The sequence below is a fragment of the Ranitomeya imitator genome, chromosome 4, assembly GCF_032444005.1.
Source record: "Ranitomeya imitator isolate aRanImi1 chromosome 4, aRanImi1.pri, whole genome shotgun sequence".
NCBI classification, from domain to species: domain Eukaryota; kingdom Metazoa; phylum Chordata; class Amphibia; order Anura; family Dendrobatidae; genus Ranitomeya; species Ranitomeya imitator.
Window position 1 is genome coordinate 481,853,897 of NC_091285.1, and position 25,011 is coordinate 481,878,907.

Here is a 25,011-nt window from a genome sequence, read left to right on the forward strand (position 1 = left end):
TCCCCGACGCCTGAGCTGTAAGTTTTTTTTCGGGCATGCGCAGTTTGCGCTGCCCTTCGACTCCCATCACACGATGGGAACTTACAGCGCAGGCGCCAGGGACGTTAATGAAAGAAGTGGAGGCGGCCCTTGGCGCACGGAGTATTCAGTGATGGCTGGGAGGCGTTTGTGTCCGGGTGGAAAAGACAGGTATGAGGGACAAATTATAAAAACGGATATTGCAGCGTTGAAAGGAACCCCAACTAAAAGAGCCACCTTGACAGAATGCAGCATTAGTGCTGCACAAGATGGCTCTTTTAGTTAAAAAATGCCTTGGGGGTGACAAGTTCCCTTTAAGAATACTTCTCTCCTGTCTCCAGTTCTTCATCCGTCACGTCTTCTAGCTGTTCTTCTTGCAGGACCAGCAGCTCTGTTCCTCTTCCAGCCATGTTCTTCTCCTTCCAGGTCCAGCAGCTATGTTCCTCTTCCAGCCATGTTCTTCTCCTTGTGGGTCCAGCAGCTCCTCTTCCATGCATTAGATATTCGCATCTTCCTCCTTCTTCAATGGAACGATGTTACAGAGAGAGCAGGGTAGGGCATTATTCCTCCTGAACCAACGAATTGCCCAGCTGTGATGGATATTCCTGTCTCTCTTCCATGCCCAGTGGTCAGGGTCTTGTGCCATGATCTTGAATGAAATAAGTGATTAGAATCAGAGTTTAAAGGGAATATATCACCATTAATCATAATTCAATTTGCATATATTTTAGACCTGATGATATTGATGTGATGACTGAAAAACCATGGCAGAATGCATAATTACTTATTAAAGTTTTCTCCCATGACATTAAAACAAGCATTTCATGAGTCCAGCTATGGCTGCATTCATAAAATGCTCTACTTAACATAAGGATTACAAGACCATTCTGACATGGCTTTTCAAAGTAAGTACAACCACCCCATCAGGTCTAAGGGATTTATTTATGTATACTGTTTATATTGTGATACCTATTTACAGATCAGCTTTATATTATTATTGTTTATATTGCTAACCAGATCACAGGTGGCTCGATCCACCCAAGCCCGAAATCCCATCCTGGTGAGAAGAACATTGCGGAATTGTAGAAGTCGGTCCTTCGTCATGCTCCACGTCCATCTGAGGGCCCAGCGGTAGATCTCCTGTTGATATGGCACGTCTTCTTCAAACTGGTTGGCTAAAAACCTGGATGGAAGAAAAATGAATCCAAATAAATTAGAATCCACTTCAGAAGAAAATACAGAAATATAACAACAAATACAATTATCATGTATTTACATGAGTGGTAGAAAAGATATTTTGGTTTTACAATAAAATAAAGTTATTTATAGACATAAATGTGTAATAATAAAAGAGACTCACAGAGCTGGAAAGAAGAAGGTTCCATATTCTGAAGATCGCAGTCCTGCTCTCCTGAAGTAAGTGAAGACCATGGCGAGGAGATACTAGAGGGATGAGAAGCAGAGTTAGAGGGTATATATAATACAGAACATATATAGCTGTATATTCCTATGTGTGGTAATATCTGGCCACTATTACATAAGAATAAGCCGTTTATTTCCCTATGATGGATCTTCTCAAATCTGGATGACTTCTCATCCTTCACTACAATAATACCTTGTCCGAAATCTTAAGACAGCTGTCCCTGGCTAGAAAACGTCTGATGTATTCTTCTTCTACAAAAATGAGAAAATAGAATTAGTTCACTATGAACTTTGTAATGAAAACCTTTTTAATGCTATTAATGTTAAATTATTGGGGTTGTAGAGTTCTTCATGATGGATTATCCTCAGGATAGCTCATCAACATCAGATTGGTGGAGATTTGGCCCCCGACACCCACTGATCAGATACTGAAGAATTGTCCTAAAGATATGCCATCACTATTGAGGTGAAACCAAAGCCACGACACTGTTCACCACATAGTGACCGCTCCTGTCTGCTGTATCATACTAGGTATAATTATAGGAGGCTGAGGGAGAACACTTCCCTACATGTTTCTCTACCATTATACACATAAAATAGATTAATATAAAAATACATGTCATATAATCTAATACTTTATATCTGGAAACCTTGTAATGTGCAATGAGTCTTACCAAGGAGTGCGGCAAAAGCTGCCCGCTCTTCTGGCTGGGGGATGTCATCTTCTGTCTTCCTCCTCTTGGCCACTTCCTGGGTGGCAGACAGTGAACTGTGGTAGAAGAGGTAGATAATATAGTATTAGGCCTCATGCACATGGTCGTACTATGGCTACACATAACTCACTTACATCCTGATGGGTGTTCTCCTCATGGGGATCTGACATTAGTTTTGTGCTGTAAATGGTATGAATATGTGTAGTGGTGATGTGTAATGGTCACTATGACTTGCCGGTGTAAGTGTATGGATTGTGATGACTGCAGTGATGTAACCTCATCTACTTACCACTCCTCTTCATACTGGGCGATCAGTTCTCTCTTCCGCTTCCTCATGGCCATCTTTACTCTTCTTCCTGGAAACATACAGATAAAGGAAAAACCTGAATATGCAGAGAATGGCTCTGTCTATAGGATCCCTAGTAGAGTAATACTACCAACCTAATGTGTAACCCAAAACCTAACTACCACAGCCTGCATTACATGGGTTGCAGTATTGCAGCTTTTTTGACTTGTTTGGTGCTGAGTTGTAATACCCAACATGACCCATTGACAGAAGTGGCGCTGTAGCTAGTAAACAAAACAAACCCTATTTTCTACTTAAAGCACCACTCCAGCATTTTGTTTTGTTTGTACTACTGGAGTGGCACTTTTAATGTAAGCACCCTGCCCACATTCTTCTACTTGGTGCCATCTTGTGCCTGTAGCTTCTGACTAGCTGCAAGTGAGAAGTTACGTAACAAGAGTTTAATGCAAATCTATGAGAGCCAGAACGAGGCTCTCATAGAGAGGTATTGAAAAGTGACGTCTGCGCCGCTCCATGAATCACTGGAGCTGATGGCCGGTCACAATTCACCGGAGACTGATAGGACCAACACTGGAAAAGGATGAAGGAGCGGCAGGTGACTATAAGACAGGTGTCAGGAGAATTACATAAAAAGCACCACTGCCGCGGTGCAGTGTAAAAACCCGCTGCAGTGGTGCTTTAAAAAACAAAAATATATAATCGGTCATTGATGCCTACCCTGATTGATTTCATGTGCTATGATAAGAAAAGACTACACATATCTACATTATACTGACTGCACTGTGACCCGCCATATAAACCTCTATATATCCGCTACCTCCCTGTATAGTGACTGATGATCCAGTACAATATTCCTCATATCTCCACTACATGTATGATATAACTATTATATACAGGCTAATAACGGCCAAGCACTTCTAAATATTGGATCTGGGAATTTCTAGGAGAAATATGTGGCCCTGTGTTTTTCAGATTCATATTTACACATCACTATCCACATTTTAAATATTTATTCAAGGTCACCAAATTTTACCCCATTTATCCATATTCTCCCCGTTATCTAGATTTGGGATTTATGGTGAAATCATTTGCGTTTGTATATGTGATTGCTTTCAGTATAGATCCCAACTGTCAGTATCTGGAAGGACATAAATCGGCAGTTTATTCATCACACAATGATTCTCACCTCTGTAGAGCGGCCGGGGGCGGTTGTCTCCCAATCAGCAGGTAACGATCCGGGTACAAATCCAAAAAGTGTCGCTTCTGAGAATCAATAAGGAGCCTGTCTTATCTCTAATAGAGCTATCGCAGACTGGCACCAACTGACGGTTTTTTCTTTCTTTGAGTTCAAATCCTGCGATGCTATTGGTTGATGGTTGAGGCACGCGGCGCAAAATTTAAAGGGAAAGCGCATTCTAATAATGAATAAGGAGATACAGTGTATTACTTTTATATCTATATTTGAAGATTTCCTCTTTATTCCAATTAGTGTTATTTGAGGAAGTTATCATGTTATTCCATTTATTAACTGATGATTGGGAAATGGCAGCAGTGAAAGCCGCATGTAATAATGATGACACTAAAGTCGTGATGAGAGAAGTGTGATGTGTAACATGTTCACTAGATCGTCCATTGTGTATGGAGTAAGAGAATAAATGTCATCTGCTTTCTTGCTCCCTGTAAAGTCATTATTGAACCCCCTTAGCGGCAAGGTCAATTTTCATTTTTGCGTCTTTGTTCTTCCTCCATTTTCCCCAAACTCACAACTTTTATATTTTTCTGTCCACATAGCCATATGAGGGCTTGTGTTGTGGAGGACAAGCTGCACTTTTGAATGACACCATTCATTTCACCACATAGTGTACAGGAAAACTTAAAACAATCCCAAGCGAGGAGAAATTGTAAAAATAAAAAAAGAATTCTGACATTGCTTTTAGGACTATAGGTTGCATTATTCTGTATGGACTATGGGGTGCATGATTCCAAATGTAGGACCATGGGATGCACTATACTGTATGGACTATGGGATGCATTATACTATACAGATGACCATGAGGTGCATTATACTGTATGGACTATTGGGTGCATGATTCCAAATGTAGGACCATGGGGTGCACTATACTGTATGGACTATGGGGTGCATTATACTATACAGATGACCATGAGGTGCATTATACTGTATGGACTATTGGGTGCATGATTCCAAATGTAGGACCATGGGGTGCACTATACTGTATGGACTATGGGGTGCATTATACTGTATTGACTATGCGGTGTATTAATTTGTGTGGATGACTATGGGGTGCATTATACTGTATAACATATTGGGTGTATTATGCTGTATAGACTATGGCGTCCATTTTACTGTATGGACTATGGGGTGCATTATACTACACAGAGGACAATGGGGTGCATTATACTATACAGAGGACTATGGATGCATTATACTGTAAAAACTATGGGATGCATTATGCTGTATGGACAAGGTATTACATTATGTTGTATTGACTATGGAGTGCATTATACTGTATAGATGACTATGGGGTGCATTATGCTGTATAGACTATAGAATGCATTATACTATACAGAGGACTATGGGGTGCATTATGCTACACAGAGGACTATGGAATGCATTATCCTATATAGAGCTTGGGGTGCACTATACTATACAGATGACTATGGGGTGTATTATACTGTATAGATGACTATGGGGTGCATTATGCTGTATAGACTATGGGATACATTATAATATACAGAGGACTATGGGGTGCATTGTAATGTATAGAGTATAGGGTGCATTATACTACACAGAGGACTATGGGATGCATTATCCTATATAGAGCTTGGGGTGCACTATACTATACAGAGGACTATGGGGTGTATTATACTGTATAGATGACTATGGGGTGCATTATACTGTATAGACTATGGGATACATTATACTATACAGAGGTCTATGGGGTGCATTGTAATGTATAGAGTATAGGGTGCATTATACTACACAGAGGACTATGGGATGCATTATCCTATATAGAGCTTGGGGTGCTTTATCTTATACAGAGGACTATGGGGTGTATTACACTGTAAGGACCATGTGGTGCATTATACTGTGTTGATGACCATGCAGTGCATTATACTGTGTATGGTTGTGTGAGGGTCACAGTTGGGCGATCATATGATGTAGGGGTCATCATACTTTTCTGGGTGAGTTGTGGGGTGGGGTACAGTAGGGTCATCATACTGTGCGTGTGGAGGGTACTGTGGAGGAATTCCCTGTGGTGGTATCTTAGGGTCTGTGGGGCGCTTTTGTTGATATCATACTTTGAGTGCAATGATAGGAGGAATATTAGAGGGCACACAGTACCAAACAGTATGTGCAAAATATGGACACATACGGAACCCTTATAACATCCTAACAAAAAATATATGTTTCCAAAATTGTGCTGATGTAAAGTAGACATGTGGGAAATGTTATTTATTAACCATTTTGGCATAACTCTCTGATCTAAGTGTACAAAAATTAAAAGTTTGAAAATTGCAACATTTCCTTTTTTTCATAAATAAAAGCAAGTTAATTCGAAGAGATTTTACCACTAACATGAAGTACAATACATCATGAAGAAACAATCTCAGAATCAGTGGGATACATGAAAGTGTTCCAGGGCTATAACTTCATAAAATGACAGTGGACAGAATTGTAAAAAGTGACTTGGTCATCAGGTACCAAATTGAAACCAAATTTAGAAACATTTATGTCCATAAAGGATCTCCATTTGTGGAATAATTTGATTGTTGACTTTTCCTTTTGTCTCTAAGTCTAATTTGCCATATACCACTAGAGTTTTTAGAGTATTTCTCATTTCAGACACTTGAGGTACGTCTTCCTTTAGCCAATACCGAAGTATGCGCTTTTTGACTACAAGAAGAGCTAAGTGTATTATTTCAGTGGATACAATTCTATGAAATAAACAAGCTAGGGGAGTATTTGAGTCTTTGATTTTCCAAATGTTATCAATATATCCAAGAGCCTCAGCCCAATCCCTCTGCGTGTAGGGGCAATCCCAGATGCCATGAAGCAGATTTGCCCTGGACAAATTGCATTTTGGACATTTTCTTAGATAATGAGATGGAGCATCCTTGTAAGAAATATTGAAAGCATAAATTGCATTATGTACCAGTTTCTATTGCATTTCTCTCCATTACTCATTAATCATTGCTTTTTTAACCTTGCTCCAACCCAATATAATCTTCTCTCCCAAGTGTCATCTTTTAGTTCTGTACTCCAATGAGTGAAGATGCCATGTGATACCCCACATAGAGTTTGTTTTCAAATCTTTTGGTAAATTGTGGACAGGGAAGCTATGTCTGTTCTAGGTCCAATCAATTAGTCAAAACCCCCTTTTTTATTTCTACTTTTCTGACCTTTTCCAGCATAGATTGATAATGACTGATCACTTGCTGCTGATAATGATGGTTTCCTAGCTTATATATCTCTGATAATTCCTGCCAGGTGTGTAACCTCCCTTCATTTTCCCTTATTAAATCTTACAACACAATCCCTTTCTGTTCCCATTGTTCAAAAAGTTTTTTTTTCTTACCCTGAGTAAATCTATGATTTTCCCATAAGGGCACTATTTTAGATAAACTAAATGGTAATGTATATAGTTTTCTCAAAGCTATCCATGCGCCTATAGTGACTTTCCAAAGGACGCTATGTTTGACATGAGGGGGTAGTTCACCAAATTTTAGATGTAGGAGATCATTAGGTGCAGCAAGTTCCCTATCATAAATAGTATTGGAAAAGCTACTTGACCCATGAGCCCAGTGTCTGATATGTCTTGTTAAGGCCGCTAAGTTATAATCTCATATAAGAGGCAGTTGGATTCCTCCTTCCAATTTGAACAAAGCCATCTTCCAATATACAATTCTCGGTCTTTTACCCTGCTATAGAAATTTTATAAACACTGATTGTAATTTTTGTACTTCTAAGTGCTTTAGTAGCAAAGTTATTGTTTGTAAAGGGTATAGAATGTGAGAGAAGCTATTAATTTTTATCAATTGTGCTCTGCCAAACAGAGAGAGATGGAGATTTTTCCATTTTTCAAGCTCTTTACTTATTTTATTTATCACATGTGGGAAATTTAAGGCTAGTTTCACACATCAGGTCTTTGCCGTCATGTCGGTTCTGACGTCGCTCCGGAGCGCCGGATCCGTCGTAAAATGTGGAAAACTGATGAAACTGATCTGGTTTTCCACCGGATCCCACTAGCGGAACCGGCGAAAAAACGGATCCATTTAATCAGTTTTGCATCCATTTCTTCTGTTTTCTTATCCATTTTTTGACAGATCTGTTTTTTAAAAACGTCCCTGGGAGGCACCCAAATGTGATTGGCTACTGAAAACCTATATATACAGTGTTCCTTCAGCCCATCTGTGACAGGTTATAGAGGAGCAAGTGTTTGGAGAGCAAGATGGATGTCGTTATTGCGAATATTCTGAAGATCAAAGTGGATTTTACTGTGGAGGCGAATTGCTTGAAAACAATAGTACTAGAGAAGGAGCAAGAGAAACAGCGCATTATGTGTCTGTGCCGACGGCGTTTGTGGATCCACCCCATCACTGCACAGAGAATGACGCGGGGAGTCTATTCTACTTTATACATGGAGCTACGAGGAGACCCAGAGAGGTTTTTCAGCTATGTGTGGATGAAAGCGGAGAACTTCGATCTACTGGTGGACGGAATTGGACATTTCATCCGAGGGAGTGACACCTATTGCGGAATCTCCATTTCACCGGCGGAGCGTCTGATGGTCACTCTTCGGTAAGCCATTTTTATTGTATCTCCTCCTGTAAAGGACACTTAAATTTAATGTTGTTGATGGTATTTTTTTAGAATAATTTTTAGTGTATTTCATACACTTAACCCCTTAGTGACAGAGCCAATTTGGTTCTTAATGACCAGGCCAATTTTTGCAATTCTGACCACTGTCACTTTATGAGGTTATAACTCTGGAACGCTTCAACGGATCCCGCTGATTCTGAGATTGTTTTTTCGTGACATATTGTACTTCATGTTAGTGGTAACATTTCTTCGATATTACTTGCGATTATTTATGAAAAAAACGGAAATATGGCGAAAATTTTTAAAATTTTGCAATTTCTAAACTTTGTATTTTTATGCCCTTAAATCAGAGAGATATGTCACGAAAAATAGTTAATAAATAACATTTCCCACATGTCTACTTTACATCAGCACAATTTTGGAAACAAAATTTTTTTTTGTTAGGGAGTTATAAGGGTTAAAAGTTGACCAGCAATTTCTCATTTTTACAACACCATTTTTTTAAAGGGACCACATCACATTTGAAGTCATTTTGAGGGGTCTATATGATAGAAAATAATGAAGTGTGACACCATTCTAAAAACTACACCCCTCAAGGTTCTCAAAACCACATTCAAGAAGTTTATTAACCCTTTACGTGCTTCACAGGAACTGAAACAATGTGGAAGGAAAAAATGAACATTTAACTTTTTTTTGCAAACATCTTAATTCAGAACCATTTTTTTTATTTTCACAAGTGTAAAAACAGAAATGTAACCATAAATTTTGTTATGCAATTTCTCCTGAATACTCCAATACCCCATATGTGGGGGTAAACCACTGTTAGGGCGCACCGCAGAACTTAGAAGTGAAGGAGCGCCGATTGACTTTTTCAATGTTGAATTGGCTGGAATTGAGATTGGATGCCATGTCGCGTTTGGAGAGCCCCTGATGTGCCTAAACAGTGGAAACCCCCCACAAGTGACACCATTTTGGAAACTAGACCCCTTAAGGAACTTATCTAGATGTGTGGTGAGCACTTTGAACCCCCAAGTGCTTCACAGAAGTTTATAACGTAGAGCCGTGAAAATAAAAAAATCGCTTTTGTTTACACAAAAATGATCTTTTTGCCCACAAATTCTTATTTTCACAAGGGTAACAGGAGAAATTAGACCACAAAAGTTGTTGTGCGATTTCTCCTGAATACGTCGATACCCCATATGTGAGGGTAAACCACTGTTTGGGCGCACCGCAGAGCTTGGAAGTGAAGGAGCGCCGTTTTACTTTTTCAATGTAGAATTGGCTGGAATTGAGATTGGACGCCATGTCGCGTTTGGAGAGCCCCTGATGTGCCTAAACAGTGGAAACCCCCCACAAGTGACACCATTTTGGAAACTAGACCCCTTAAGGAACTTATCTAGATGTGTGGCGAGCACTTTGAACCCCCATGTGCTTCACAGAAGTTTATAACGTAGAGCCGTGAAAAAAAAAAATCGCATTTTTTCTACAAAAATGATCTTTTTGCCCACAAATTTTTATTTTCACAAGGGTAACAGGAGAAATTAGACCACAAAAGTTGTTGTGCAATTTCTCCTGAGTACGCTGATACCCAATATGTGGGGGTAAACCACTGTTAGGGCGCACCGCAGAGCTTGGAAGAGAAGGAGTGCCGTTTTACTTTTTCAATGTAGAATTGGCTGGAATTGAGATCGGACGCCATGTCGCGTTTGGAGAGCCCCTGATGTGCCTAAACAGTAGAAATCCCCCACAAGTGACCCCATTTTGGAAACTAGACCCCCCATGGAACTTATCTAGATGTGTGGTGAGAACCTTGAATGCCCAAGTGCTTCACAGAAGTTTATAATGCAGAGCCGTGAAAATAAAAAATATTTTTTTTTTCCACAAAAAAGATATTGTAGCCCCCAAGTTTTTATTTTTACAAGGGTAACAAGAGAAATTGGACCCCAAAAGTTGTTGTCCAATTTGTCTTGAGTATGCTGGTACCCCATATGTGGGGGTAAACCACTGTTTGGGCGCACGGCAGAGCTCGGAAGGAAGGAGCGCCGTTTTGGAATGCAGACTTTGATAGAATGGTCTGCGGGTATTATGTTGCATTTGCAGAGCCCCTGATGTACCTAACCAGTAGAAACCCTCCACAAGTGACCCCATTTTGGAAACTAGACCCCCAAGGAACTTATCTAGATGTGTGGTGAGAACTTTGAATGCCCAAGTGCTTCACAGAAGTTTAGAATGCAGAGTCGTGAAAATAAAAAATATTTTTTTTTTCACAAAAAAGATTTTGTAGCCCCCAAGTTTTTATTTTCACAAGGGTAACAGGAGAAATTGGACTGCAATAGTTGTTGTCCAATTTATCCCGAGTACGCTGATGTGCCATATGTGGGGGTAAACCACTGTTTGGGCGCACGGCAGAGCTCGGAAGGGAAGGAGCGCCTTTTTGGAATGCAGACTTTGATAGAATGGTCTGTGGGCATTATGTTGCGATTGCAGAGCCCCTGATATACCTAAACTGTAGTAACCCCCCACAAGTGACCCCATTTTGGAAACTAGACCCCCCAAGGAACTTATCTAGATGTGTGGTGAGAACTTTGAATGCCCAAGTGCTTCACAGAAGTTTAGAATGCAGAGTCGTGAAAATAAAAAATATTTTTTTTTTCACAAAAAAGATTTTGTAGCCCCCAAGTTTTTATTTTCACAAGGGTAACAAGAGAAATTGGACCCCAGAAGTTGTTGTCCAATTTATCCCGAGTACGCTGATGCTCCATATGTGGGGGTAACCCACTGTTTGGGCGCACGGCAGAGCTCAGAAGGGTGGGAGCACCATTTGACTTTTTGAGCGCAAAATTGGCTGTCGTGTTTGGAGACCCCCTGATGTACCTAAACAGTGGAAACCCCCCAATTCTAGCTCCAACCCCTAACCCTAATCCCAACCTGATCCATAATCCTAATCACTAACCCTAACCATAATCACAACCCTTACCCCAAAACAACCCTAATGTCAACCCTAACCATAACCCTAATCAAAACCCTAAATCCAACACACCCCTAATCCTAATCTCAACCCTAACCTCAAACCTAACCCTAATCCCAATACACCCCTAATCACAACCCTAACCTTAACCCTAATCCCAAACCTAACCCTAATCCCAAGCGTAACCCTAATGCCAACCCTAACCCTAATACCAACCCTAATCCAAACCCTAAACCTAATCCCAGCTCTAACCCTAACTTTAGCCCCAACCCTAGCCCTAACTTTAGCCCCAACCCTAACCCTAGCCCTAAGGCTACTTTCACACTTGCGTTGTTTGGCATTCCGTCGCAATCCGTCGTTTTGGACAAGAAACGGATCCTGCAAATGTGCCCGCAAGATGCGTTTTTTGCCCATAGTATTGCCGACGGATCGTGACGGATGGCCACACGTCGCGTCCGTCGTGCACTGGATCAGTTGTGTTTTGGCGGAGCGTCGGCACAAAAAAACGTTCAATGAAACGTTTTTTTGTACGTCGCATCCGCCATTTCTGACCGCGCATGCGTGGCCGTAACTCCGCCCCCTCCTCCCCAGGACATAGATTGGGCAGCGGATGCGTTGAAAAACTACAGCTGCTGCCCACGTTGTGCACAATTTTCACAACGTGCGTCGGTATGTCGGGCCGACGCATTGCGACGGCCCCGTACCGACGTAAGTGTGAAAGAAGCCTAACCCTAAATTTAGCCCCAACCCTAACCCTAAATTTAGCCCCAACCCTAACCCTAAATTTAGCCCCAACCCTAGCCCTAACCCTAACCTAACCCTACCCCTAACCTAACCCTACCCCTAACCCTACCCCTAACCCTAACCTAACCCTACCCCTAACCCTAACCTAACCCTACCCCTAACCTAACCCTAGCCGTAACCCTACCCCTAACCTAACCCTACCCCTAACCTAACCCTAGCCGTAACCCTACCCCTAACCCTAACCTAACCCTAGCCCTAACCCTACCCCTACCCTAACCCTACCCCTAACCCTACCCCTATCCCTACCCCTAACCCTACCCCTACCCTAACCCTAACCCTACCCCTAACCCTACCCCTAACCCTACCCCTAACCCTAACCCTACCCCTAACCCTAACCCTACCCCTAACCCTACCCCTAACCCTACCCCTACCCCTACCCCTACCCCTAACCCTACCCCTAACCCTAACCCTAATTTTAGCCCTAACCGCTGTTCTCCTGCCGGCCGGCAGATGGAGACAGATGGCGGGCGCACTGGGCATGCGTCCGCCATGTTCTTCTGCCGGCGGCCAGGAGGAGCAGCAAGAGGATCCAGGGACCTAGGTGAGTATGCTAGGGTCCCCGAATCCCCCTATTTCTCTGTCCTCTGATGTGCGATCACATCAGAGGACAGAGAATTACACTTTACTTTTTTTTTTTTTTTTTTTTGCGGTCGCCGGCGATCGCAAAACAGGGGTCGCTAAAACCGACCCCCGATCATGCTCTTTGGGGTCTCGGCTACCACAGGCAGCCGAGACCCCAAAGATTCTCCCGGTGCCGGCCGGCGGGCGCACTGCGCATGCGCCCGCCATTTTGAAGATGGCGGCGCCCACCGGGAGACACGAGGAGCATCGGGGGAGCTAGGTGAGTATTGGGGGGCCACCTGGGACCCCTTTTCTCTGTCCTCCGATGTGCGATCACATCGGAGGACAGAGAAATTAAAAAGAGATCGCTTTTTTTTTTTTTTTTTTTTTTTTTTGCGATCGCCGGTAAACGGTTAATTACCGGCGATCGCAAATGCGGGGAGGGTTAAAAACCCCCCGAATCATGTTCTCTGGGGTCTCGGCTACCCTCGGAGAAAATCGGCCTGTGGGGGGCGCTATACACTTTTTCCGCCGTTAATTAACGGCGCTGTGGTTTAAGTACCCTTAGCGGCCGCCGTTAAAAGGCGTATCGGCGGTCGCTAAGGGGTTAAAGCTGCATTATAACCGTAATGTTATTGTTGGTATTTTGTAATAATTTTTGCCTTGCTTTTATTCAGATTCCTTGCAACTGGAAAATCCCTTTCATCACTACATTTTCAATTTCGGATGGGAATTTCCACCTTATCGGGAATTGTAAAGCACACCTGCCGTGCATTGTGGTACTCTTTGCAAGGCGAATTTATACCAAATCTAACAATGGAGAGTTGGTTGGAAATAGCTGATAAATTCCAGCAACTTTGTCAGTTTCCCAATTGCTTGGGTGCTGTGGACGGGAAACATATCCGCATCATGAAACCGGCTGGATCTGGCTTGGAATATTTTAACTATAAAAAATACTTCTCCATTGTGCTGATGGCCATCGCAGACGCGGAGTACAAATTTATAGTGGTGGATTTTTGGGCGTATGGCGGCTCCAATGAATCCCAAGTTTTCAAATTGTCTGATATGGGCCGTCATCTCTATGGAAACACCTTCCAATTCCCCCCTCAAGACCACTGCCTCAAACTTCTGGGCCACCAATGCCATTTGTTTGTGTTGGAGATGAAGCCTTCCAACTGCAGAAACACCTCTGAAACCCTACTCCAGTAGTGGATTAATGCAAACTAAAAGAATTTTTAATTACTGCCTCCCACGAGCACGGAGAATGGTGGAGTGTGCTTTTGGGATTCTGACCGCCAAATGGCGAGTTCTATTGACATCTATAAACTTGAAGACTGACACTGTTGACGAGGTGGTGAAAGCGTGTGTTGTCCTGCACAGTTTTGTGATATGCAAGGAACATATTTCCATTGAAGACCACTCTGAAGAAACCACCTTGGCTTATTATCACAACATTACGTTTTGAAGTTCTGTGTCAGTTTCCCAAATGAGGGACAAATTTGCAGAATACTTTATTTCACCTGAAGGAAGAGTAGACTGGCAAGATGAGAGATTTTGAACAATTTGTCTTGTACTTTGTAACCAAAGGTATTTTACCTTATTTTATACTAAGCTGTGTACCTGTTTGAGTTGTACCCATAGTATTTAACCTTCTTTTACCCAAGTTGTGTACCTGTATGGGTTGTACCCAAAGAATTTAACCTTCTTTTACCCAAGTTGTGTACCTGTTTGGGTTGTACCCAAAGTATTTCACCTTCTTTTACCCAAGTTCTGTACCTGTGTGGGTTGTACCCAAAGTATTTAACCTTTAACCACATTATTAAACCTTGTTTTACCCAATGTATTTAACCTTATAAACCTTATAAATAAATAAAAGACAACATTTTTAAACAATAAACAGTTTTATTAACCTAATTTAAAAAAAATAAAAAATAATAAGTTTAAATAGTTTGGGGTGGTGATATTGTTGGAGGGGCTGTCAGATTGGGAAACTTCGAAAGTGAGAGTGAGGAGAGAGAAATGTGGTGATAGTGGTGGTGAAGGATCAGTAGGTAAAACAGGTTAGGGGGTGGAGAAAGAAATAGAACGGGTGGACATGAAACTGGGAGTAGTACTGGGAATTTGGAAGGTTGGAGGGGTGGAGTGGGTGGATTGGGAGGCAGAAGAGGTGATAGGTGGAGAAGAGGGTTGTAGTGGCATGATGGGTGAAGGAGACTGGTGGTAGTGGGCAGGGAGAGGAGGCGCAGATGATGTTGGTGGGATCTGGTATGGGGCGGGATGTTGGTACGGGGCAGGATGCTGGTACTGGCTGGAGAGAGGGACAGTGGCTGGAGGGGGAGCAGGTGCGGGAGGGGGGGCAGATGTGGTGGCTTGGGAGGTAACAAGCGCTAGAGCAGACTGGCACGAGTGCATTACTTGCATCTGCTGATCAGGAGATAGCTTATCCATGCGCTTGAGTACCGACTGGAAAAATGTGTGGTTCAGTGATTGACTTGCATCTGAATGCATCCTTCCAGAAGTGACTGCAACTCAAGAAGACTTTTGTTTATCAAATTAAAACCTGGGGCCATTTGCTCCTACAAAAGTTTCAGACAGTTCTGGAAGGATGCATTCAGATGCAAGAACACGGGCGCATAGCTCTGTACCTGACCGCTCTGGCGCTGCCGCCCAGAACCCACAGGTGTACTAGAGGTGGAAGCATCAGAGGGATGGGGTACAGGAAAAGCTATATCCTCACCAGCAGATTCATGCAACGCAGGCGGCCTGGATGCTCCAGCGCTGGTGGATGGGACTGAGGGATCAGATGTGAGGGAAGGCTGGGAAGGTGCAGAGGGGCTAGGGCTGTTGAAGTGTCCCTCGGTGGCGGGCTCCTGAGGGATCGCCACAGAAGAGTTCAACTCTGTAAGCTCCGAGCGCTGCCGACGGTCCTGTGGAACAAAGAAAAAAATATATAATTAATATATTGATATTGCATGGCCCTTGCTGAAACATAAAAAAAAAGTGTTAGACATGTAAACATTTATTAAATGGGGTGGGTAATATTTACCTTCGGCTCACCATCGTTGACCTGAGGAACGACAGGGCTCTTGCAAATTTATACTTGCTCCTGCGTCCTCCAGATCCACTCGGGGCCCGCATCTCTTTGTTGAACTACTTCTTGAAGCGATCCCTGACTGACCGCCACCGCTTGACAATTCTCTCGCCTGAAAAGTGAAAGCACAAATTGTTCACTATACAACACTTTACATTCAGCAACATAACTGAACTGTGTATACTTATGTGTTTGATTCTGGCCCTGAATATCGAGGTCCTCCCAGTTGTCTACAAGCTGTTGGCAGACTTGCTCCCAGAGCCGACAGGGTCACAATTACATCAGCATGGCGGCTGTCACCCATGTTCCACAGCGGCTCCCTCTCTCGGATCAGATCGATGAGGAGGTCGATATTTAGCCTGGCATCCTCACCGTCTGAGTCAGGACCATGCTGTGAAGCCTGTTAAAAATACAGGCCGAAAGCCTGAAGATTGAAGCTCAGGAAAGTAAACCAGGAGAACACCTAGGAGCGGCAGACTTCGTTAGTGGGGCCCAACCAAATTAGTAGGCCAAATGCAGTTTAATATTAAAAATATAGGCCGAAAGCCTGAAGATCGAAGCTCAGGAAAACAAACCAGGAGAACACCAAGGAGCGGCAGACACCGTTAGTAGGCCCCAACCAAACTAGTAGCCCAAATGCAGTTTCTTATTAAAAATATAGGCCGAAAGCCTGAAGATCGAAGCTCAGGAAAACAAACCAGGAGAACACCAAGGAGCGGCAGACACCGTTAGTAGGCCCCAACCAAACTAGTAGCCCAAATGCAGTTTCAGATTAAAAATATCAGCTGTATTGTGGCGCAGACAGACACAGGTAGTAGGCCTTAAACTAAAAAGTAGAGGCTCTATGCACTTTTAAATAGGTTCGAGGGGTACACGGGCAGCATTGGTGTGGTCAGCGGAGGACGATTGCAAGGAGGGACCGCAGACAGACTTAGTAGGCCTAAAATAAAAAAATAAATACATACCAGAACCGATACCATAAATTGACCATATTAATGGGAAATACTCCTGATAGAGCAATATAATAGTCATAAGAAAAGAAAAAGGAGCCAAGAAAATCCCAAGTATAAATATATAACACATACCAGGAGAAATCTTCATAAAAAATCACAAAATTTTATTGAAACATTAACATATAAACATATACAAAAAATACATACCAAAACATAACAAATTTAGGACAGGTGAGTAATATGACAATGCATACAAGCAGTGACAAACTGTCCACTATTTAGAGGGCTCTCAAGTAAGTAACCACAATAATACATATACCTAAAACAAAGTGACATGGATATAAGTAATCCAATGAGACCCATGTAAATCAGTGGGTGAGCTGCAGATAGATAACACCAGACTCCATTACTCCATATGTGGAATATATCCAAGACCCATAATGCAGATAGGGTATACACAAATAGTCACCGGAGAGGAGAAACTGGAGAAAGTAAGGTCTCACCCATTAGGACAGTAATGAGGCACTGCTCCGATACCCCAACGCGCGTTTCGCTGCTTCCTCAGGGGGCAGTGTGTGATAGTGCCAAACCACAGGTTTATATAGCCCGCTCCCGGGCGGATAGCCAATTGCCGATGTTAGAAGTAATCCAATCCAGCCGTGTCTCATGAGCGCATGGAGGCGGAGCCACACAAGCCCCAGCATCACATCCGGCGTCAGAGAGCATAGTAATGTGTTCCAATAGAGATAACTCATGTGTTGCTCCGTACAGACGCCAGACAGGATGCAAGGGGGAGGAGTCAGCCGCGGACATGCGCTACCCACGGCAGGAAGGAAGTAACACGCCATTTTGAATAAGGGCAACCGGCCCTTATTAGTAGTAGGCTCGATGCAGGTTTACATAGGTTACAGGGGTACACAGGCAGCAATGGTGTGGTCAGCGGAGGACGGTTGCAAGGAGGGACCGCAGACAGACTTAGTAGGCCTAAAATAAAAAAAGTAGGCTTGATGCAGGTTTACATAGGTTACAGGGGTACACAGGCAGCATTGGTGTGGTCAGCGGAGGACGATTGCAAGGTGGGACCGCAGACAGACTTAGTAGGCCTAAAATAAAAAAAGTAGGCTCGATGCAGGTTTAAATAGGTTACAGGGGTACACAGGCAGCATTGGTGTGGTCAGCGGAGGACAATTGGAAGGAGTGTCTGACAGTTAGTAGAGAGAAATTAGTCTGCACTCTTGCTATACCAAAAGAGGGTGCTGGTGTAACGGACAAAAAAAGTCCTAATAACAGTAATAGGAAAATACACCGCACTCACGGATGGAATATTTTGCAAGTGAATCATGTAACAATTTATTGGTGTACATACACATCAAGTAGACAGCAATGCAAATATATGCAGTAGAAAGCGTATATACAGATGACGTTTCGAACCCAACCGGGTTCTTAATCATATAACGCTTGTAATGGTATGTATCAAAGAGAACTGAGGGCACGGGAGCGCCGCTCTACACTCTCCTACCTACAGTTTCCACTATCTAGCGATAGCTAGCCTCCATCTGGATGCTTTCTACATCTGCTCTAGCATAATTGCTCAGTGCAATAGTCCATCCCGGCTGGGATACTCTCAGCTCTCTTTGATACATAGAGTATCACAAGGGTGAGTGCCGCACTTTTCTTCTGTTTTATTGGATTTTTATTTAAACATTCCAAAAATTCCTGTGAAGCACCAGAAGGGTTAATAAACTTCTTGAATATGGTTTTGAGCACCTTGAGGGGTGCAGTTTTTAGAATGGTGTCACACTTGGGTATTTTCTATCATATAGACCCCTCAAAATGACTTCAAATGAGATCTGGTCCCTAAAAAAAATGGTGTTGTAAAAACAAGAAATTGCTGGTCAACTTTTAACCCTTATAACTCCCTAACAAAAAAAAATTTTGGTTCCAAAATTGTGCTGATGTAAAGTAGACATGTGGGAAATGTTACTTATTAAGTATTTTGTGTGATATATCTCTGTGATTTAATTGCATAAAAATTCAAAGTTGATAAATTGCGAAATTTTCATAATTTTCGCCAAATTTACGTTTTTTTCTTATTAAACGCAGGTACTATCAAAGAATTTTTACCACTATCATGAAGTACAGTATGTCACGAGAAATCAATGTCAGAATCACTGGGATCCGTTGAAGCGTTTCAGAGTTATAACCTCATAAAGGGACAGTGGTCAGAATTGTAAAAATTGGCCCGGTCATTAACGTGCAAACCACCCTTGGGGGTAAAGGGGTTAAAGACCTCTGGCTCCATGGTGTATTCCTCCATGTTTCCAAAAAATGGCTTAAGGATGTTAGTTATAATCAATACAATAAAAAATCTATATGTGCAAAAATTTCCAGACATAAACATATTAGAAAAAATGGAAATGGTGCAAAGCCCTCCAACAGCCCGTCCACTGGTTGTCCTCAGTCCATATACTTAAAAAAAAAAACAGGCAAGATTTCAGAACGCGGAATAGCATGTATATTGTCCTCCATGAACGGCATGTCTCTCTGGGGGTAAGAAAAAACATATAAATACTTAAATAAATAAATGAACAGTAGTCAGCTGTATGTAATGTTGTGAGCATCTAACTATAAGCACATGAGCACAAGACACTATTGGCACATATGCACTTTATGGAAATTATAAATTATATGAAATTATATTGCACTTTAATTGGCCATGATTAAGGGATGTTAAAATATGTATATATATGCACTAAGGAGAAACATTCACTGCTTGAGAAAGGCTCATTTGGAGCCGAAACATTGCCCAGACATGTGGGTCTAAATAAATCCTGCATATCACCCAAAAGAAAATGGAGTGTTGCCTGTTTTTTTTTAAGTATATGGACTAAGGACAACCAGTGGACGGGCTGTTGGAGGGCTTTGCACCCGAAGATAAGTAAAGGATTTGTGCTGTTCCTATTTTTTCTAATCTATCTACTTATCTATCTATCTATCTATCTATCTATCTATCTATCTATCTATCTATCTATCTATCTATCTATCTATCCCATATCTATCTATCTATCTATCCCATATCTATCTATCTATCTATCTATCTATCTATCTATCTATCTATCTATCCCATATCTATCTATCTATCTATCCCATATCTATCTATCTATCTATCTTTCTATGCCATATCTACCTATCCCATATCTATCTATCTATCTATCTTTCTATCTATCTATCTATCTATCTATCTATCTATCTATCTATCCCATATCTATCTATCTATCTATCTAGCTATCTCATATCTATCTATCTATCTATCTATCTATCTATCTATCTATCTATCTATCTATCTATCCCATATCTATCTATCTATCTATCTATCTATCTATCTATCTATCTATCTATCTACCTATCTATGCCATATCTACCTATCCCATATCTATCTATCGATCTATCTATCTATCTATCTATCTATCTATCTATCTATCCCATATCTATCTATCTATCTATCTCATATCTATCTATCTATCTATCTATCTATCTATCCCATATCTATCTATCTATCTATCTATCTATCTATCTATCTATCAAGATTCAAGATTCAAGATTCAAAGAAGCTTTATTGGCAGGACCAAATACACATCAGTTTTGCCAAAGCAAGTGTATAGAGGCAATAGGGATAGGGACTGTGGGGATGTTGGGTAGGAGCTGTGGGGGAGGTGGATGGGGCAGATCCAGGTTGGGGGCTATAGTCCATGGCATAGGGGAGGTGGATGGGGCAGATCCAGGTTGGGGGCTATAGTCCATGGCATAGGGGAGGTGGATGGGGCAGATCCAGGGTGGGGGCTATAGTCCATGGCATAGGGGAGGTGGATGGGGCAGGTCCAGGTTGGGGGCTATAGTCCATGGCATCATACTTCTCTTTCTCGCAGTCTATGACATTCGCTCACATACCGTGCTGCTATCTCCACTGCTCTCTCTTCTTCTCCCAGCAGGATATATGTTTTCTCTTCCTCTTTCATGGTGATGAAGTCTGGGAAGAGATGTGAGAGTCTCCTGAAGTGAGTGTCCCTCACTGCTGAGTATTTGGAGCAGTGTAGCAGGAAGTGGGTTTCGTCCTCTATGGCCTCCTGGTCACAGTGTTGGCACAGTCTTTCCTCCCTGGGCTTGTAGCTCTGCCTGTGTCAGCCACATTCGATGGCCAGACTGTGGGCGCTGAGTCTATATCGGCTCAGGATCTGGCGGTCTCTGGGGTCCGGGAGTTTCTCCAGATATGGGGCCAGTCTGTAGTCTCTCTGTAGGCTCCGGTACATGGTCAGTTTCTGTGAGCTGATGATATCATTCTTCCAGTCACTGACATACCTCTCCTGGCCTTCATCTGCCATCTTCCTAATTCCGGCTTTTGTCAGGTTGTTGTGATTGGTGTTCTGCTCCGGTTGGGTTTGGCTGGGCTGTTCCGGGGGTTCTGGTTTTTCTGTTTCACCTTCATGTATCAGGGCTTTATGGTGATGGGAGCTTGGATTGCTCCTATGCAGGTGAGCCCGGAATGACAGCGCCCTCTTTAGAACTGTTAGGTGTAGAGGGAATCTGCCCAGCTCGGCCCGACAAGCACTGTTGGAGGTGCTCCGATGGACCTGGAGAAGGTGCTTGCAGAATTCCAGGTGGAATATTTCTGTTGGACTGGAGTCCCACTTTGACCAGTCTGGGTAGGTGTGAGGACCCAAGACTTCGCTGCCATACAGGAGGATTGGGGCGATGATGGAGTCGAAGATTTTTAGCCAGACCCTCACTGGTGGCTTCAGATGGTAGAGTTTCCTTCGGATGGCATAGAAGGTTTTGCAGGCCTTGTCTTTCAGGGTCTCTATGGCTTGTTTGAAGTTCCCTGACCGGTGAATCTCTAGGCCCAGGTAGGTATATTTGTCCGTTCCTGTGAGGTCGCAGTTGTTGAGGATAAATGATGGGTGTTGGTCTGATCTTCTCTTTCTCCTCTGGAACACCATGGTGTTGGTTTTCTTTATCTATCTACCTATCTATGCCATATCTACCTATCCCATGTCTATCTATCTATCTATCTATCTATCCACTTCACAAAAAACAGGCAGCACTCCATTTTCTTCAAGAAAGTATGCAGGAATTTATTCAACCCACATCACCGTGCAACGTTTCGGCTCTAACTGAGCCTTTCTCAAGCAGTGGGTTTAGCTAAACTCACTGCTTGAGAAAGGCTCAGTTAGAGCCGAAACGTTGCATGGTGATGTGGGTTGAATAAATTCCTGCATACTTTCTTGAAGAAAATGGAGTGCTGCCTGTTTTTTGTGAAGCATATGGACTAAAAGCAACCAGTGGACAGGTTGTCTTGGGCCCTGCACCCGAAGATAAGTAGAGGTTTTTGTGCTGTTCCATTTTTTATATTGCTATCTATCTATCTATCTATCTATCTATCTATCTATCTATCTATCTATCTATCTATCTATCTATCTATCTATCCCATGTCTATCTATCTATTCCATATCTATCTATCTATCTATCCCATATCTATCTATCTATCTATCTATCTATCTATCTATCTATCTATCTATCTATCTATCTATCTATCTATCCCATATCTATCTATCGATCCCATGTCTATCTATCTATCTATCTATCTATCTATCTATCTATCTATCTATCTATCCCATATCTATCTATTTATCTATCTATCTATCTATCTATCTATCTATCTATCTATCTATCCCATATCTATCTATCTATCTATCGATCCCATGTCTATCTATCTATCTATCTATCTATCTATTTATCTATCTATCTACCCCATATCTATCTATCTATCTATCTATCTATCTATCTATCTATCTATCTATCTATCTATCTATCTATCTATCTATCCCATATCTATCCCATATCTATCTATCCCATATCTATCTATCTATCTATCTATCTATCGATCCCATGTCTATCTATCTATCTATCTATCCCATATCTATCTATCCCATATCTATCTATCCCATATCTATCTATCTATCTATCTATCTATCTATCTATCTATCTATCTATCTATCCCATATCTATCGATCCCATGTCTATCTATCTATCTATCTATCTATCTATCTATCTATCTATCTATCTATCTATCTATCTATCCCATATCTATCTATCTATCTATTTATTCAGTGGCGTAGGAAGGGGGGTGCGGGGGGGGCGGTCCGCCCCGGGCGGCACAATGCAGGGGGCGGCCGGCGCTGCAGAAGAAAAAAAAAAAAAAAAAGACGCCCCTTTAAATCTTCGGGCGGCGCCGTCCGCCGCCACGACCAGGGCCAGCTCCCCCCACCACCGGACCCCGCCCCCCGCTCTATACTCACCTCTCCTGGTTCCTGCGGCGCCGGCAGCTACAGCGTCCTCTGACTCTGCGACGTCTCAGAGCAGAGGGCGCGATGACGTCACTACTGTGCGCGCCGCTCTGCCTCTCTGTCCTGAGCATCGCAGAGCCGGAGAGACGCTGACTGCACCGGACCTGCGCTAGGAACGGGAGAGGTGAGGATTTTACTTTTTTTTTTTTTCTTTATGTCTGACTGTCTGGGGCTGGGGCAATGCTGGACACACTGGGGCAATACTGGAGACCATGGGGCAGATTGCTGGACACACTGGGGCAGTACTGGAGACCATGGGGCAGAATGCTGGACACACTGGGGCAGTACTGGAGACCATGGGGCAGAATGCTGGACACACTGGGGCAGTACAGGAGACTATGGGGCAGATTGCTGGACACACTGGGGCAATACAGGAGACCATGGGGCAGATTGCTGGACACACTGGGGCAGTACTGGAGACCATGGGGCAGATTGCTGGACACACTGGGGCAATACTGGAGACCATGGGGCAGAATGCTGGACACACTGGGGCAGTACAGGAGACTATGGGGCAGATTGCTGGACACACTGGGGCAATACTGGAGACCATGGGGCAGATTGCTGGACACACTGGGGCAATACAGGAGACCATGGGGCAGATTGCTGGACACACTGGGGCAATACTGGAGACCATGGGGCAGATTGCTGGACACACTGGGGCAGTACAGGAGACCATGGGGCAGATTGCTGGACACACTGGGGCAGTACTGGAGACCATGGGGCAGAATGCTGGACACACTGGGGCAGTACAGGAGACTATGGGGCAGATTGCTGGACACACTGGGGCAATACAGGAGACCATGGGGCAGATTGCTGGACACACTGGGGCAATACATGAGACCATGGGGCAGATTGCTGGACACACTGGGGCAATACATGAGACCATGGGGCAGATTGCTGGACACACTGGGGCAATACAGGAGACTATGGGGCAGATTGCTGGACACACTGGGGCAATACTGGAGACCATGGGGCAGATTGCTGGACACACTGGGGCAATACAGGAGACCATGTGGCAGAATGCTGGACACACTGGGGCAATACAGGAGACCATGGGGCAGATTGCTGGACACACTGGGGCAATACTGGAGACCATGGGGCAGAATGCTGGACACACTGGGGCAATACAGGAGACCATGTGGCAGAATGCTGGACACACTGGGGCAATACAGGAGACCATGGGGCAGATTGCTGGACACACTGGGGCAATACAGGAGACAATGTGGCAGAATGCTGGACACACTGGGGCAATACAGGAGACCATGGGGCAGATTGCTGGACACACTGGGGCAATACTGGAGACCATGGGGCAGAATGCTGGACACACTGGGGAAATACTGGAGACCATGGGGCAGAATGCTGGACACACTGGGGCAATACAGGAGACTATGGGGCAGATTGCTGGACACACTGAATACTGGAGACCATGGGGCAGATTTCAGGACACATTGAGGCAATGCTGGATACCCTGGGCAGACTTCTGGACATACTGGGGCAATACTGGAGACCATGGGGCAGATTGCTGGACACACCGGGGCAATACTGGAGACCATGGGGCAGAATGCTGGACACACTGGGGCAATACAGGAGACCATGGGGCAGATTGCTGGATACACCAGGGCAATACTGGAGACCATGGGGCAGAATGCTGGACACACTGGGGCAATACAGGAGACCATGGGGCAGATTGCTGGACACACTGGGGCAATACTGGAGACCCTGGGGCAGATTTCTGGACACATTGAGGCAATGCTGGAGACCCTGGGGCAGACTTCTGGACACACTGGGGCAATGCTGGACACTGGGGCAGATTGCTGGACACACTGGGGGTAATATGCTGGACACACTGGGGCAATGCTGGACACTGGGGGTAATATGCTGGACACACTGGGGCAGACTGCTGGACACACTGGGGAAAGGCTGGACACTGG

The 25,011-nt window shown here is 43.5% G+C and overlaps 1 protein-coding gene across 1 annotated transcript; it reads right to left on the reverse strand.

Annotated features, from left to right (window-relative positions):
• Positions 1–514: 514 nt before the first annotated feature.
• Positions 515–2,495, reverse strand: LOC138674565 (speedy protein 1-B-like). Its single transcript, XM_069762387.1, has 6 exons — positions 2,443–2,495; positions 2,115–2,209; positions 1,634–1,692; positions 1,379–1,461; positions 1,033–1,201; positions 515–667 (listed from the first exon to the last, which is right to left on the reverse strand). Exons 1-6 carry the CDS (start codon positions 2,493–2,495, stop codon positions 515–517), a joined length of 612 nt encoding a protein of 203 aa, XP_069618488.1.
• Positions 2,496–25,011: the final 22,516 nt, after the last annotated feature.

Bases quoted from the DNA above. Each gene is read 5' to 3' on its own strand.
- LOC138674565 (XM_069762387.1), bottom strand. From the start codon at position 2,495: ATGGCCATGAGGAAGCGGAAGAGAGAACTGATCGCCCAGTATGAAGAG. The intron at 1,693-2,114 runs GTAAGACTCATT...TCATTTTTGTAG, and splicing joins AGCTTTTGCCGCACTCCTTG to AAGAAGAATACATCAGACGT. The intron at 1,202-1,378 runs GTGAGTCTCTTT...TCTTCCATCCAG, and splicing joins ACCTTCTTCTTTCCAGCTCT to GTTTTTAGCCAACCAGTTTG.